This window comes from Anticarsia gemmatalis, chromosome 1 (assembly GCF_050436995.1).
Source record: "Anticarsia gemmatalis isolate Benzon Research Colony breed Stoneville strain chromosome 1, ilAntGemm2 primary, whole genome shotgun sequence".
Classification (NCBI taxonomy): domain Eukaryota; kingdom Metazoa; phylum Arthropoda; class Insecta; order Lepidoptera; family Erebidae; genus Anticarsia; species Anticarsia gemmatalis.
This window is the reverse complement of record NC_134745.1, coordinates 10784359-10803014: the sequence shown is the minus strand read 5'-3', so window position 1 is coordinate 10803014 and position 18656 is coordinate 10784359. Positions and strand designations below refer to the sequence as shown.

Sequence of the window (18656 nt, the reverse complement as noted above, 5' to 3'; positions counted from 1 at the left end):
CACCGAATCTTTCTCTTTCTCCCCCGCACCATCAATAAGTATCTACTACTTTAATCATTGCAATTTCGAAACAAGCTCAAGCTGTTGTCGGTGTCGAATAAATTTTGTATAATGTAAACGTGATAACAATTTAAATTCCTCTGTAACGGGTCCGGAGCCGACAAAAACAACAAACAAAGTGTTCGGCTCGCGATTGGCGCAGAGTGCACAGGGCGGCGCCGCAGCGCGCGGCCACTCCCGCCTCGCGCACGCAGTCTCGCTCACTCACCCAGTCCTTATCTTCCACTCCGCTGCGAGAGACGTGTTGTCTCACGCTGCTCACCGCCGAGGTGACAAACTTCTCATTACACTACAGTATTGTGCGAAACCATGCCTCGGCCTACACGTGAGTCCTACGGTGATCAGAAACCACCATTTTCTTACATAGCCCTAACGGCGATGGCGATCTGGAGCTCGCCGGAGCGCATGCTGCCGCTGTCGGAGATCTACCGGTTCATCACGGACCGCTTCCCGTACTACCGGCGCAACACGCAGCGCTGGCAGAACTCGCTGCGGCACAACCTCTCCTTCAACGACTGCTTCGTGAAGGTGCCGCGCCGCCCGGACCGGCCCGGCAAGGGCGCCTACTGGACGCTGCACCCGCAGGCCTTCGACATGTTCGAGAACGGCTCGCTGCTCAGGAGACGCAAGAGATTCAAGTTGCACAAAGGAGAGAAGGACAGTTTAAATGCAGAATTGGCGGCGTTGGCCAGCTTCAATAGAGCGTTCCTTGCACGGCAAGCTGGTGCACCTCCGCCACCGGCGACAATGCCAAATGGGAGTATGTACAACCCGTCGTCGACGTTTGTTTCGAGGCCTAGTCCTGAGCCAACAGAAGCGCCTGATACGGCGGCGCTGTTGCCGCTGGGTCCGCGTCCGCGGCGGGCGTTTACCATAGACGCTTTGTTGGAGCCGGAGCCGCGACGCTCGTCCCCGTCGCCGCCTCCGCCGCTGCCGCCGCAGCTGCCGCACTGTCCGCTGCCACTACCGCCACCGTACCTGCTGGCGGCACAGCGGTACCACGCGGAGCTGCTCGCCGGCCTCCAGCAGTCCTGCTTACCTCCCTTATGGACGTGGCGGGACACGAGTCAATTTTCACATTATACGCTTAATTCATGAATGGTAAGTCATAGACTATTTGTATTAAAGCTTTAACTAATATTATAAAACATGCGAAATATTAATAATAATCACGAATGCTTTGAGCTGAGAGATACAGTGTCTCAACTTTCAATAGAAATGTCAGCTAATAAGACGCTACTGATATGTTTTCTGTTGAGATATAGAACATACATATAACACAACACGAACATATATATACCCTTGAATATATGTATATATCGTAGAACAGGGCCTGATTTAACTGACAATAACGTTACCTTCATTAATGAACTATCATATTTCTGAAAGAGTATTGGAAAAGTCCGTAACAAAAGAGACTAACTGTACACACCAATAAATAACTAAAATCCAAATATCGAAATTCTTGATTGAATAATTCAGTTACTAATGAGAAGATCGCAACTTCACAGATCCGGTTGTTTCTGTATTAATATAAATAATAACATATTATGTAATTTATATAAACATAAATAAGAAGACGTGATTTATATTACAAAAATATCGCTGACTATGCACTAATGTAAGCAACTTACATCAAAGTTACTTACTCACGTTAATTTCAGAGGATACTTATATTTTATGATAAAAATACAAAATACCACTACAAAGTAATTATCTAAACAACTTATTAAGCATAATGTAGTTTTAGATCTACAATTAAAGGGTTAATGTAAAAGGCCGAACATTCAGTATTGATTCATAATCTATACGTTTAAAAAACACAGTAGTATATAATGCTATTGGCAATATTAGCTGAAAGCTATAACTTCATTAAAAAAATACAATGAAATAGTAGTTACTTTGATATACAATTAAATTATCAAAAGGTAGACCAACATTAAACTACACAGAATTATAAAGATTGTATTTTATAATTGCTTCTCTCTTAATTGTCGTGACTAAGAGACAAAGGTTCAATTCATAAGTTTATGCTTTATGTGTAAGTAATTGTTTAGGATAATTTTCTCACTTTTCTAACGATGACTCGAGTTAGTCGTAACATTTTCCGATAGATGGCGATAGAATCTTTCTCTATGTGGAACTTTAGTTAACTAACAAAGTATTCTTCAAGTAGAAGCCAATTCCCCTATATGCCTCCCCTAAACACTCTCATATTTAACGAATTACTAAGTATAATTAATAAGATCTATCACTTCCACTTAATTAAATTGTTCGATAATTAAGAATACAGTTTCCTACCTGTACCTAGCAGTACCTATCATTATATGTACTAGGTATCTAATTAAATTATAAGACGCAAACTTTGTGCTCCTGTTAATTTTGAATGAATTGAATTGAGTTTCGTAGGAACTAAAGATACTTCAATATTTATAAAATCGATATTATTTATTAACTAAACTAGGCTCTTAAATTACGAATTTCTTGTTATAGCTTAGAATCTGCTAATAAAATTACAATTGTAGTTATAAATACCTACTATTCTCAAGATTTATATTATTCTTTGGCCTCTGTCGATCCCCACAGGAAAAAGGCATGTCTTACACGTGTGATATAACGTATGAACAATTTCCTATTCGTTTTAAATTTGTTTATAAACTGCACAAATAAATGTTTACAACAGAAAATATAAAAGCTTTGTATATCATTATTTCAAGTTTTGAAACATACGTATATACTTCGTAAGTTTCCCGTGCATTATTTGCATACTTATAACTATTGATTACTTATTTAATTAATATGACAAACACTTCTTGCAAGACTATTCTATTTCTGTAATACAACTATTTCTTCTCGAGAAAATAGCAGATGCCAGTAATACTTATAAGCTTTCAATAATATTTTCCTACTCCTTCAATAATATTTTAATTCTCATCTGCCATTGTGACCCTCAACCTCCAATGATTAAATTATCTCCCAAAGAATGAATCAAAGAATTAATTTAATACATCAATCAATAAGAAATAGGTTTTAAAATAGCAATTTATTACATTTATAGCTTACAATTTTTTTTTTACAAATTGTGCACTTTCAGAAATCCATTGTATCTAATAATTGTAATATCTGAAGAAAGTATGATAAATTAACATCAATGCTTTAATATTCGTAATAAAAGGAAATATTTACCGCTTATTATATTTTTAATGCAGGGTAGTAAAAGTAGTATCTAGTTAGTTTCGAGTTTATTTTAATAAAATACTTCATTGAGTTGATATCACTTACAAATTAAAAATAAAAATTATTTTTATTATTTCAAAATTATCTATGTTTCATCTAAATCAATCAGTACCGAATCGCACATAGTATGTATCTAGTATCTATGTACCTAATAATTATATCTTTGCGAATTCATACGATGCACTCAACCTTCCTGATTTCAAATGTTCTTATATATTTCTACTGCAACAATTTAAATTTCTGAATAATATCTTGCAGTTATATGGGAACCTGTAATGATATTATTATTCACATTACCATATTCTGTAACTGAAAAGAAAATTGTTGGGCTTGTTAAAATGCATGCTCCCAAATAGGAATGAAAAATTTTCTTCATATAATATTTACATATTATATGAAGAAAAGAAATATTCTCTTACTTATACTACTGCTTAGATTGATACATAAAAATACTGTATTTTTCATAAAAATGGAATTCAGAATCCTAGATGGCGGCTATATTAACGTAATTGATTGCAATCTAATAATTATCGACAAGTCCTGTAGAATGTCTTTAATTTCTGAATATATATTGTACAAAATCTACGCAGACCATAGTTTATTGGTATAATTAATTATTTTATGTAATATCATGTCATTATTGTAAACAATTTCTCGTAAACCTTGAACACATAGTCATAATAGTAATACTTAATTGAATTAATCCAATAAAGCACATGTTTGCGAAATGATATCAAAAGAATTTGATTGAAATCGTTAAAATCAGCCATTAAACGTTTCAACTACCAATTTATGGTGCTTGCATTGCTTTTTTAATAAAAAAAGAAGGATGCTGAAATATGTCTACCATAACTTAAGCAAGATCTACGACCAATGTTATTTTAGTACAATCAATTATCCCGTTTATAGAAAATAAGTATCACATTACTATGCACATTTTGACCGGTTCTCTTAAGATCTGGAGTTTATTAAATTATCGCTGGGAAAAATTACATGCAGTGCCTACAGGCTGAATAAATTCTACACCTAAAATAGGTTTGTACATGATAACTAGGACACTAGTTAGGTAATTGAGAAATAATTGGTGCCTGAACGCCCACAGGACGAGAAAAGCAGAAAAAAATATGGCAAGGATGATTCGTTAACTAAATATTGTTTAAAGAAAATATTTTTTGTAAATATTCGTTAAATGCTATGTTGTCACGTGAGTTTAACTTTCAGCAACATAAAAGTTTTTTTGTTATATGTACTGCCCTACTGTTTAATAAAAAAATAATTATTTAATTGTTTAAAGTTTAATAACCAATTTTGGCTTTCATGTTGGCTGTCTTTCGTATAATACAAGTTCTGCCATAAAGCGTTATCGATATAACGTTAAAAGGAGTTAAAATAGCTTGAACTTCAGATATTTTAATAAAGAGTATTGATAAGAATTCATGATAATTAAAAAATAATTAAATCTCAAAAAAAAATTACGTCCCTTTGTAAATCTTTTGATATCAATTCCTTTTGTGGCACTCGGTCAGCATGACAAACTACAACATACTTATTCTCATTCTCTCATTTATAAAGAAAATCTGTGACCTTCGCATGTCAGCCTCATCAGACAGGTATACTTATAAACTCATCCTACATTACACACCCTTGATTTGAACTACTACTGTTCACAATACAGTATTTAACTACCAGTCAAATCAACTACTTTTTATGAAAAATTCACATTTTGTATAGAAATACGACATAGTGACGTCACTGTGGCGTATTTTCGTTAACATCAAACTACTGCCTACTTTTATGTTACAGTCAAAAAAATATTTCAACCTTAATAACGAAAAAAATACATAGCTTGAGCATTTTGAATCTTTTGCTAGTACAAGTTTAATAATTTTCTGTTGACCGAGTAAACTACCCTATTAAGCTTGATTTCTTTACTAGCAGTCTGTAGCTCGATTCTCTACTACTATCGACTACCGACAACCGACCTGTCATCGAGAAATTTTGTATGGAAGTCTGATCAGCGCCTCTGATGGGTATCGTAGGAAATATTTTGGCAGTACATTCTTAATGTCAAAATTTCGATACTCGACAGTACCGTAGCTCAATTCTCTACTACTATCGCCTACCGACAACCAAACTGTCATCGAGAAATTTTGTATGAAAATGTGATCAGCGCCTCTGACGGGCGTCGTAGGAAATATTTTGGCAGCACATTCTAAATGTCAAATGTCGATAGCTAGCCGGTTGTCGGTAGTCGATAGTAGTAGAGAATCGAGGTACTGCTTGATTTCATTACTACCAGTCTACACGTGTCACATTGTATGTCCGAGTATGTCAATATGTCAACTTGATGGTGTCACGGTGTACTGCTTCGTATAATGACATGTCATAACATCTTATTGTGGACTAGTGTCACGCGCGCATTGTTTATGATTATGAACCTATCTTTATTAGATTAGATGCTTCAGGACAATTATAAGAGGAATGTTTTCAATTGGTCTGCTGTTGCCTTTGTGCCGCGGTACGAATACGCTTGCTGAGCATGAGGTCCCGGGTTTGATACCCAGGTCGATCAGAGTTCTATTGTTTTTATCTATTTTCAATAAGATTTTTGTTAAAAGTTAACGTGCCTATGTAAGTAGGTATATGACAACAGGCTCTCTTTCTTCGAGATGGGACTAAAATTGTAGACAGCGGAACATGGATATATTTCGTACACCGTCGGGAATAACAGGCGTGATGTTATGCTATACGTATAAAAATTCAATTAGTTATCCTAAACTAATTAATTTACAAAAGGGCGATTTACTATCAGCTATATGATAGGTATAGATTACCTTTAGTAAGTTATTTTTTCATGTATGTACTTCTAAATGTCAAACGATCGTTATCTATAATACATACTATCGAGCATAAAAAATCGCGCTACAGAAGGGCTATTTCCTATCGGCAATTTACAACCGATTTTATCACACTAGAACGATGATTAATTAGTAATTAGTAATTAACTGGTATTCATCTGGAGTTTCCTTCTGCAAACATTCGCGTTGCATTAGTAAAACATTTTTGGAATTAATTCTATTAGGCACTTTACCTTGGCCTTTTAATCTTAGCGAAAACGTCTAACAAACAATTTTCTATCGTTATATATATGCCATATTAGCTTCTGCTGCGACTTCGCCCGCCTAAACGTATTTACGGCGGTTATAAGTATCTTACAGTTATTATTTATCTAAACGTGCAAACTTTCGCATTAATGAGTGAGATTATTGTGAACTTGTTTTAACTTCTTATCTTAAAATGTTTACGCGCGAATATACAAAGAGAAACTCAGTCGAACTTTACTATACTATACTTTTAACAAAACATTATGCCTTCTACAATCACATGCTCGGATGAAAAGCGCAACCTAACAAAATATTTTAACCTAATTAAATGACCTTTAATATCTTTTGTACTCTGCCTAAAAATAAAATGCTTGTGACGATAAAGTATTATGACCTTATTCGAGTATGCGCAAATACAATATGTGAAACTAAAATGACGATTTCAAAGATTTTGATAGCTCATAAATTAACTATTATAATATTAATATTAAGTGGCACAAGAAGATCATGTCATTTTATAATGACACTGACCACCGGCGCACTGCGATCATCATTGCGCATTTCAAATAATGTGAAAACGTTTAATGAAACGTGCCGGCGACGCTGCAACACAAAGCACAAACGTTTTACAATGCTAAACGCTATACAAAGCGCCTGAAAGCGACTCCTAAATTCGATATTAATCCCAGATAATAACATTTTTTAATACTTCATTCATCATATTTATAAGTAAGATGCCGTTAGATTAGAAATTTCTAATTTTATAATCAAAATTTTTGGTTATAATAAGCAAAAAGTGACTGTACATTTTTTGTGTTTGTCCACAGGTGTAGCACGGTGTAAAGACAGATCTCATGGTAGAACTAGTTGTAAGGAAATGTCTAGAGACAGTTCATGTATGCAGTATATGAGTATAATAGTTAGATGATTAGTGATGGCAGAGATTAGTGACCGCGGGGATTGTGTGTTCGACGACTGCTCGAGTTACGCCTTGTGCGACTAGTGAAGACTTATAGGTGAGTTACTTACACATATTTATTTATTCAAAGTTTTAGATACGAATTATTTGAATATGAAACGAACGTAAAGCTAATTAAGTTTCGCTAAATTAAAATATTTTCTAATTATTTACAAAATCTGAGCACCATTTCTGTCATATTTTATTCAAAGAGAAATGCACTATCTTTGTGTTCAACTGCAACTTAACATATTTCAATCAACCATATTTTGATTTTGCAATAAAGTTCAATTAATAACTTAAGATACTTGTCTTTAGATTGAAGTAAAGACTGGGCCACTATCAGAAACTATACTTTATATAAGTCAGGGATAGAGCAAGACGTTTTCCATCAATTGAGATATAACTTTGTCAATAACACTCAATGTTGTTATTATAATATCTGCAAGTTGTCAACTTGCTTCAAAAGTCACCTTTTAAGGCAACTAGCAATTCAAATAAATCGTAATTAATACAAATAATGTCCAACACGTAAATAAGCCATAAATCCAATTAAAAACATAGCTCAAAGGAAAATCAACTTTATCCAAATACATATAAGACTTTTATTAGATCTGCCAGTTGTGGTTAATACGACAGTATTATTCATAAATCGGTATTTGGTGTATAATTTTGCAATTTATGTACACTATAATGTATTCTTGCAATTTTACTAATAACAGTTTCTAAAAATAATAAAGTAATTAAACCATGTTGTTCAGTTTTGTTTGAATTACCGAATTTAATTAATTAAACACTTTTTATGTTCAGACTAGGTAGTTTACGTTAAGATCAAACGATATCACTTTTAAAAAACATCGCATGCAAAGTTTTGCAAATTGGATCGAATTTGTCTAAGGTCAAAGATGTACAGTCAGTCCCAAACCCACACTTTGCCAGCGTGGTGGAGTAAAGGCCTAACCCTTCCCTCGTTCGGGGAGACCCTTGCACAGCAGCGGGAGTGAAACGGGTTATAAAAATATCCTGGACAGCCAGCTTAAAAAATCGCTGATCATATGCAATCCTACCAGACCCTATCTATTCTGAAGCTTGCGTATTATCCCATCGAAGACCTTTAACATTGATTTAATTTCATTGAATTCTGCTTGATTTATTACACGTACTTGATTAAATTTCGCAATAAAGAGGTTTTGAAAATATGATATACTAAGTACATACGAGTATATTATACTACAAATAAATATTCGATTGACAGCTAACATCATTCTAAAGTCACATTATTATCCTATTTCAAAGGTTTCTTACGTTTATATAAGTACTCCAAAAACGTTGTGGATTTAACTGCACTGAAACACTGAAATAGTATAATATGATAAGGGAGTGGTCTCACTTATACTTGGTTCAAATACTTTGAATAAATTAGAGCTTACACTATTCCGAATATATTAACTGTTCGTGGTGGGTATATAATATTACAGTATAGGTATATACACTTATCATAAAAATATTAAACCAAAAGATATATTCTGATGTCGGCTTTTAATAGGTATACAAACTATATTGTCAGACTCCCATTCGTACTTTTTGGAAATATTAGTTCAATATTGCTATTGGTTAATAAACACACAGCGTACGTAAAATTTCTTTTAATCAATTAATTTTTAACATACACATATAAATTCACTGTTTTAATTCTTAAATATGTTTTCTAAGCTTTGTTAACGCTGACCGTACTTATAGCTGCACTAAGCTCGTTTATAACTCTAGGAAAGCTAATAAATAATATTTAAACAACAATTTCTATTTCATGAATTTTCATGACAACTGAATACTAGTAAAATACTACAATTTACTACATACAATGTCTTATGTGAGGTTTTATACAAAATTAAGTAATTTTTTTATTTTATTTCAGGTAATACGGCATGTAAGAACACAGAAGTTTTGATACGAAGTCAATAAGAACGGTTCCCTCGTTACATTCGCTATGTAGTTGTTAATGTAAACTGTGATATCTAGGCTAGGTGTGGACTCTGTAAATATGTACATATTTAAATGCTACTATATATTATAGAATAACTTATAATTTATTGCTATAGATGTTAGTGAAAGGAAATATAGAAAAAAACTGTGTTAACTGTTTTTGTTGTTGTTTTATTTTGAAATGTATTTCTACCAATTATAATTAAGAGATCCATAGCCAGTTGCACTCACCGATCGGTAAACGATCTGTGGGTTAAGCAAACCTTGGCGCGATCCTTCCATAGATGGGTGACCGCTTAGTGGTATTTGAACTGTGCGTCTCCGTGCTTTGGAGGGCACGTAAATAGTAGGTCCCAGTTGCTGTCAATTAAGATAACAGTTGTTAAGCCACGACAAAGGCCTTCGGGCGGCTTGAACAACTTTAACACTAGGTTGACCACTAACCATACGATAAGAAGAAGAAGTAGAGTTAAAATATACTGGGAATAAATGGGTGAAAATATAATAAGGTTAATGAAAACTAAAGGTTAAATTAGAGGCTAACTAGGGTATTTATTGTCTTCAGACCCCGACTACAACAAGACATAGGATGTCAGGGGCGAAGGAACAGCATCAAACGCAGGCCCTGAAGTTCATGATAATTTTGCTAATGTGGTATTCTGCAAGTTAATTACATTTACGACTGGCTTCACCACTTCTAGATAAATATCAATTAAATGAACAATTGTATTCTAAACAGATTTTGTCATACATTTGCTGTGATTATATAAATACAGATACGAGACAATCATCTTAGAATAACTGGCACGAATTTTGTAGACATTCATGACATAACTATTAGTTTCAGCCTTTACTGTCAGTAAGATCACCGATCGGTATAAATAGATTTAAGTAATAGCTAGTGCGGTCAATTGATGGTATTTGAGCTGAAATTCTTTACGCTTCGTAGCACAAGTAAACAGCACTCGAAGCAGATTTGATTACCACAGAACATTGTTGTAAACAAATAGTTTAGGGTAATTCTATTGTAGAGAAGTTCAACTCTATTTGGATGCAATACTTTTTTCCCGGTTCTTAATTATTATGCTAAATTTTACAGATTATTTCATATACTTCGTAAATATACGTGACTATATATTCGTAGCAAGACGTCATGTTTTGTATTTGAAGTAGAAAACTACGAAAATATGAATGGCAACAAAATGGAGTATATAAAGAAGTTTGCAGATCATATCTAGGTAAGTATGGTACGGAATCCGTAACTTACAGATGAAGTTTATACTCAATATTGGGTAAAATCGGTTATACATCAGAGTAAAAAACAAAAATAAAACCGCGCATGATTAATTTCAATTAATTGCCTACATTGACCTACAATAATTGCCTCTGCATACCAAAGATTTTACCGAATTCCTCTCAATCATCTTAAATGGAAATGAAACCATTCACCGTTCATTCATTCATACTAATTACTTTGAATGGATAGGCGTAGGTATGTTGTTACTCTTTGTAAGCATTTTTAGATTTCCAAGACGTTTCTTGTGAGAGCAGACTTCAATAGATAATGCGATTTTAATTGCTTAAGCGATTACGTGAATTATGTGAGGATATTAACAAATTAGTTACACCCAACGCTTTGCACGTTTCAGACGCTCATTTAGAGTGTAATGTATACTTGCTGTTTTAAATTTCATTGAATACTTTGAGCATAAGCTTGAAGCTAAGAAAAGCATAGGATTTTCAGAGGTTTTATAAAATATACATATTTTTATGTAGGTATATCTGTAACGGAATTTATCTTCTCTTCTAATACACACATAAAGTTACGGTTAACCAGTATAAATATGTGGCATTGTCACCAGTTAACCACCACATATTAAGATTTCTACAAACGTCCTTTACTTCATTTACAAGGAAAAACACATCAGTAATGTAATTTTTAAAGAATTTGGCCTGACATTACTACTTCCGCATATGAATATTGTAAATAGTACCATAGGAGAAAAACGTAGCTTTTATGCACCTAACAATCACAGACGGCACCTTTACGCCTCTTCTTGTCGGGAAAAACAACTATGGTCATATGATAGGCGTCAATCACTTGAGGTAAGTAACTTCCCCATATATTGACTTTGTCCATTCGCCGACTATCGTAACAACATAATTGAGTATTCAAAAGCTACTGTATACAAATTACTATATTTGCCTACGAATGTGAAACTTATACCCTATTTCATTAAATTAATACGGAAACGAATAAATCAGCTGGCTTTATGAAATGTTAAAGTAACCTCAATGGGTTGATTGACTCGTGGAATTTGATTAATTTAGTACATTAATAGGTTTACGACAGATTAGAATACATTTTAATGTGTATCTGTTAGAGGTATAACACTTCGGTGTAATATCCGGAGAGTTAACATACAAGTAATGCGTTAATGTGTAATTAAAGATGTCGGAGCAATTTCCAGTTAACTGAACCACCTACTGGAACTTACCACTTAGCACGTAATCGCTCGATACTTTTAGCATAGGTATGATAGTAATCATTTCGCAACAACGGCATCAGGTTTGGATGACTTCTGAAACCCGATTCTATACTACTATTGACTACCGACAACCAGCTAGCTGTCGAAAAAAATTGTATGACAATCTGATCAGCGCCTCCAGTGGGCGTTGTAGGAACTATTTTTGCAGTACTTTTTAATGTCAAACTCTAGATACTCAATCAATGGTACTGACGACCGCAGAGAATCGCCCTACCGATCCACACACAAAATGGTAGGTAGGTAAAGTCAAGCTTTTCAGAGTAATTAGATATTTCAAAGCCTGTTATTGTACAGGTTAAAGATACAAACGTCTTTTATATATGTATGTATTTTATGACATACACGTAGGTATCTGAATGAGTAAATATAAAATAATTGTTTCTTTTTTATAAAATTAGTACATTATAGTTCACATAAAGACTACTAAGGGCACAAGTCATGAATAAAAACTTGTGTCAAAAGCAAAGGTGACCAGCCATATTAATAAGTTAACCCTTATGATTGATGTTATAATAAATATCACCGAAACCATAATGACGAACAACGTCTTGAGATCGACAGAAGGAGGGGTCAAGACGAACGAACAAAACTCATTTACACCAACGATGAATAACAACGTCCGGAAAAGGGCGTTTTCAACCATTATTGAGCGAATTGAATACGGGACTGAATTAATCTAATTATAAAAAGCATGTTAACCTGGATTATAACATTAGTTAATTAATGATGAAAGAAATGGTTGCATGGGTTCTGTTTGTGGGAAAACGTAAAGCGAAACATCATCCGGTGTATAGCAATAAACGTGATGAGTTGACGGCAGGTTTTATTGTACGGCTCACTTCCTCACTGTTATTGTATTTAACATTTTAAAGCTTCCCGTGGAAAGTTGGATATGAAAATAGCTTTTTACTCAACTAGTTGAGATAGCTGATATTTGTCGTAATATTTCTTTTGTATTTCTGTGATGAAACAGTATATGGATTTGTTTATTTATTCTTAAGATAATGATAATGACGATGTGAGTTATTAGTTGTCTCAAATATGGGTCTCTACCAATGTATTTGCGGTGTATGAACCTCTTGCCTACCAATGCCTACATGATGCCCCTTTCCGAGCTAGTGGTAGATTCAGTAATTGTAACGACTATCATAAGTGTCAATATTTGACCTAAATTAATAAATAATTTCATTTTGATTTTGATTTACTCTAAATAGTTACGTATGAAAAGATTAGCGCGACTACATAGGCACATACATAGTACCTATTATCTTATCTCGCTTCATCAAATAGATTTTATTATTATCAGCTTTAAGTTCGTAGACATGCGACGTAATACCAATTGTAACGCCCGCCAGTGCGTAGTCTAATAAACTGTCGTTACACCGCGTAGCTATTGTCTACGAGTTTCGTAGCAAAGTAATACATTTTATTGTTGTAAGTATAGTTGATAAATGCGTGTCGTAGCCGATATTTTGATGACATATGATTTGTTTTATTTATAGTAGAATTTTATAGAGTATGTTTAGATATTTAAATACCAGGGTAAGATAAAAAAGTAATTTCATATGGTGTGTTGTCTACAAAATCTAATAAATGAACTAGAAATTTACATTATATAACTTAAAACGTATTCACATGTATATAAGGATTTATGAAATAATTTAGATAGTACCATATACCGTCATGTTTGTTACCGTAATGTTCTAAACTTTTATAGCATTTTTTTTGCTGATTTGTACTCAATATTGCTATGTCTGAAGCTGTCTATTTTTCGGTGTTCAAAACAACATATCGGAACGGATTTAGGTGAAAAGTCTAATGTAAAACATCCTTTTATTTACCCAATTAATAAATTATTTGATGAAGGCATAGCAGAATGCCCTGGGTATTAAAAACATAAAAACTTTAGATCTGGAAGTCAAGTGCACAATTTTAAACAAGAGATTTAATTTGTGTTTCATGGATTCTTGGCCAAATCATTCGATGTCATTTTAGCTAAAAGTAACCTTATCATTTATAATATAGTAGAGAGAGAGAATATAGTAGAGCAGATGGGCGGCTTTTACAATACAACATAAGCATACGCATAAGCAGACTCGCAGGTGAGAACTAGTGTATCAATAACAATAGTAACTTATAAATATAGTTTGCACAATTTACGACCATGCTTTAATTTTACTAAATCCAATATGTACTTAAAAAGTTAAAACGTAAACTATAGTCATTAACACGTCAGTTACTAACCTTTATACATAATTGCTTTCGAAAATAAAAAAAAACTTCGACAAATATAGATAATTATCTATGTACAAATAGGTTGAGTATAATGGCACACAGTATAATTAAAAGAATGCCCAGAATGGACATAGGATAGTTTTTGCCCCGGAAAAACCCCACAGAGCCGGGGTTGAACAGAGCCGCGATAGGAGCTAGTTAATTTCATATATTATGTAAGTTAATGAGATACTGAAATAAATATGCAAATATAAAGAACCAAGAAAATGTCACCGTAAAACACCTTCAATTGTGGCAAAATGGTAAGGAAATTATCGCAAAATACCGTGTGTATTCTTCACTGTTGGAGCAGTTGAATTCCAAAATTATACTTACAGCGTTTTCACGTATCTGCGTTTAATATGACACAGTATTAGATATTTAAGTTCAAAAATAAAGTGTTGAAAAGACATCGTATCTGAAAGTCGTCGACTATTATTTGAAGGTAAAGCTGTTAGTTATAAGTGTGACAATATTTGCACACTCGTCACCTACACTTGCAATTTATCGTACTCGTGCGAATTTGAATAACCTTCTGAAGCCTTTGAAGTTAGAATTTGTAGTGCCGATTGGCTATTGCGTTGATAAACAGACAAAATTAGCGAACGAAAAAACAAAAAAAATACCAATTAATCTTGATTTGAAATTGTTAAAACCCAGCGAGAAAACCTTCGTAACCATTTCATTTGCCCTCATGAAATCGAAGAGACACCATGAAACTAGGTAATGTATGTACATGTCAACTCACATCCATCATATTTCTATCAAAATGAAGATATATGTAAAGTCTTGCGGCAGGAACTATTCAAAAGTCTATTATACAAATTTTGAAAGTCATAACGTACGTAATGAGTTTAGCTTTTTGTAAGTATTGCGACATCACGCGTCTACTTAGAAGTGTCATTTCAGCCCATCCTTACATAAAATAAACGAACAATAGTCATAGGTAATGCCTAGGTCTTGTGTAATTGTTAACGCGACCCTCCTTAACATCCAACTTATTCAATGGCAACAAAGCTCAGCTCCATAAAACATCGTAAGTCATGCCTCAGCATCGTCGGCGGCCGGCCGACAAACGATATGTCACGGCACGTAGTACAATGCAAACAGTCGGCGTCTGTGTCGGCGCTTGTGATGCTCTGTGCCAGTGTCACAACACTCGCAACACACAAATGTGACGGGGCCGCGGCGCCGCGACTAATCGCGCGACAATACCGCCGCGCTGGCCCGCTATGCCGCACCGAGCGATCAAAGCCGCGCGGTGGCGACAAAGCGTTTGTGCGCGGGCGGTCGCTCGCACCACGCACACGCTTGCCTCCGCCCGCTCCGACCACTCTGGCCACTCTGCTCGCTCTGCTAAACTGCCATCATTCCTCACCAGCGGACTGCCACGAACTGTCACAATGCAAGGTGCTAGTTGTGACTATCTAAATGCCAACGTAAGCGCGGCTCAACTGAGATTTATATCAACAGTCGTAACACAAGTAGTTTAGACATCAGAGATACGATCAGGCGGATGCATCATCGGTGCGATTGCGAATCGAACTCAATCAACTGTCGGGTTTTATTAATCTATTCTTCATTAGACACTACCGTCTGATCTGCCCGCTTTCAATTGAAACAATATTTAATGCTTTGCCGGCCCAAGAATAAAATAAAACGGTAGAACCATAAACATTCCACATTTATATTCGACCTCTGACGGCCGGTCGGACGCTGGCTCTCTTTCCCCCGCGCGTGCTGCGTCTCGCTCCAACTGCGCCGGAGCGTCTGCGGGCTCCGCGCACCTCTCTGTTTAAAGATCCGAGAGGGAGATAAAAATTGTATGGCTCATAATGTTTTAACAGTCTCATCGTTTGAGCGCATCAAGCCGAGGTCCAATTTAATTTTCATCCTCGGGTTAGTAATAATTGAGTCGATTCGTTCTATGCGGCGAGAAGTTGGCGCAGAAGCCGACGGCTGTTTCAGAGCTCTCGTAATCGATTCCTCCTAATTGATTATTTCGACTCTCGAATGTGGTACTTCCCTTCCCAAATGTCTATAAACGTACTACCAATCTCCATTACCATTAACTTTCTTCGTATATGTGACTTACACCTCGTAAGTGTTATGCACCTGCAGTTAGTTAGGAATTAAATACAACTTTAACACTTACAAGTAAACTATTCTAATCGTCTGTTTTGAAAAGCATATACAAAGGCACTTACCAACTCAAACTTAAGTTTATCGTTGTCTTTCATATTTTTGCATTCTTTCCATCAAAAATAAAGTAAATTTCGCGATGTTATTATCTCACACACAATAATTGGTCACAGTCGTCAACAATGGCAGCTACACACCGGTCCGAACCACCTACATCACAGGGAACGTCTGTCGGCGAGCCACAAAGCCTCTCGACATATACAAATAAATAACATCGGAACAACAAATATTTTAATAACCAGCTCTAAAGAATTGTTGAACGCTTCGTTACAAGTACATGCGTGACACACTGTGCCGTCGCTCGTCGCGTAGCGCTCAGCGTATGCCACCTGCGTACTGTGTCACCGTACTTATCTATTCACCACGCAGTTGTAGCTCTAAGGAACAACACTACAAGCTCCAATTCCGTCCACAGTCTGCACGTGCAAATACGTAAACACTGACGGGCGGCATGACCAATGTCAGAGATGAATTCAGTGGTGAATAACGCTCCTTTCGAAAACATAAAGTTTTATAGCGACATAAGAAACGGCCGATGGAAAATCGGAAAGGTAAGCGTGAAATGTGGCAGATGTGTCGTCATAAAACGGACACTCGCTCCGTCACGGGTCCGCACTACATTATATACAACAGAATGAGACCCTGACAGTCACAGGCTTCACCGCTGCATATATAAAAAAAATAACACACCTCACAAACAACTATGTTCGTAATAATAAATATTATTATCCAAAAAGTAATACAGTAGCTCGTTATAAATTCGTACCCTCTACATATAAAACATTTAGTCACCCGGATATTAATTATAATCAAGACTCAGCGTCTAAATTGCGCAACTGATATTAGGTCCGTTATATTACTTCTACACTAATGTATTAGATTTGAAACACCTAAATAGTAATAAAAATACCTCGACTACTATGATTTATGTTGTTGGCGCTGCGCAGTCGCTGTCAATATAAAGTCAGTGCCTGCTCTGTGAGAGTTCACATGTAGATCTTTAGTATTCTTTAGTAAGTAGCCGCGGCTCTCTTAAACGACAACTTTTATTATTTTCATTAATATCATTATTGACATTTATGTCTTGGAGATCGTAAAATAAGTAGTCGGAAAATGACGACCTCACTAAATATGTAAATCGAAACCTTTTTCTATTTAACTTGATCTCTGAATTTGGTGTTTTTATTTTGATCCACACAAGACGTACTTACATGACCACAAGTGGCGGATTATTTGACTACGGCATAACCTTCTGTTACATTAAGAGTTTTGTTTGATATGTAGATGCACAATTTATGAATATGTAAATAAAGAGACGTTTGGAGGAATTGCTTAATTAAGTTGGTATCAAGTCACACGCAAGGTCTCATGAATAACTGACAAATTTTGGTATCAAATATATTCGTTTCCAAATCAATCATTTAGTTTTTGTCAATAGCTCCGCGAAATATAATTATAGACGTTTTTATTGCTACCAGTATTTTAAACAGTATTCAATCAGCCATCTACCTGTTCCTACGATGTTTGACAACCTAGTATTATGCACTAAGTGCTTCGCATGCCCGGTCGATCCGTCTACACACTCTACACTACTATTATACTTCCTAAATAAACTGGCTACAAATTTTTGTGAAAGTTCTGTCATTTTCCTTATTCTAGTGTGTACGTGTGTTGTACAAATATAAATGTAATCTTTAAATAATAAACTTGACAACAAAACGAATAACTTAAATTTTAGGTCCTAACTTACGTGAAGAATAGTTTTATATTCTAGGCACATCAGCCATTCATGGGAGTTTTTATATAAACAATAACAATTAGGTACAACAATTTGATAAATTGACTGATACAATTTCACAAAATATTTATTGTCATTCAATCAAAAACACGAAAAGGGTGCTTCAAAAAAACTGATTCTTAAAATGAACATCATTGTGTGTACAGGTAAGCGATATCTTAAAGAACCCTCGTTTGACGCCACCCCTATTCCTACAGAGATTGTTCCATCACCGTGTCGGCTTTACTAAAAAAGGGCTAAATGATTCAAGAAAATATTGATTCATTATCTTACACAATAATACTGGCAGTTAACAAAACTAATTACTGTTCAAACGTACAATACAGTTGGCTGACTAATTGTTCATTTATCATGAACAAATTACGCGATTAATAGACATTTTATTTGATTTTAACTTTATTAGCAACATTGAACTTCAACTTATTACTGCAGGGGAGAATAGAACCCATCTAGCTACTGAAATGTAATCAAGGATAACTGTAAGATTATGT

At 35.0% G+C, this 18656-nt stretch overlaps 1 protein-coding gene across 1 annotated transcript; it reads left to right on the top strand.

Moving 5' to 3' along the window:
• Positions 1–280: 280 nt before the first annotated feature.
• LOC142977392 (fork head domain-containing protein FD4-like) lies at positions 281–9495 on the top strand. Its single transcript, XM_076121306.1, has 3 exons — positions 281–1161; positions 7229–7417; positions 9275–9495. The coding sequence occupies exon 1, from the start codon at positions 370–372 to the stop codon at positions 1156–1158; it is 789 nt and encodes a 262-aa protein (XP_075977421.1). The 5' UTR covers positions 281–369; the 3' UTR covers positions 1159–1161; positions 7229–7417; positions 9275–9495.
• Positions 9496–18656: the final 9161 nt, after the last annotated feature.

Coding starts and splice junctions, on each gene's coding strand:
- LOC142977392 (XM_076121306.1), top strand. CDS start 370: ATGCCTCGGCCTACACGTGAGTCCTACGGTGATCAGAAACCACCATTT.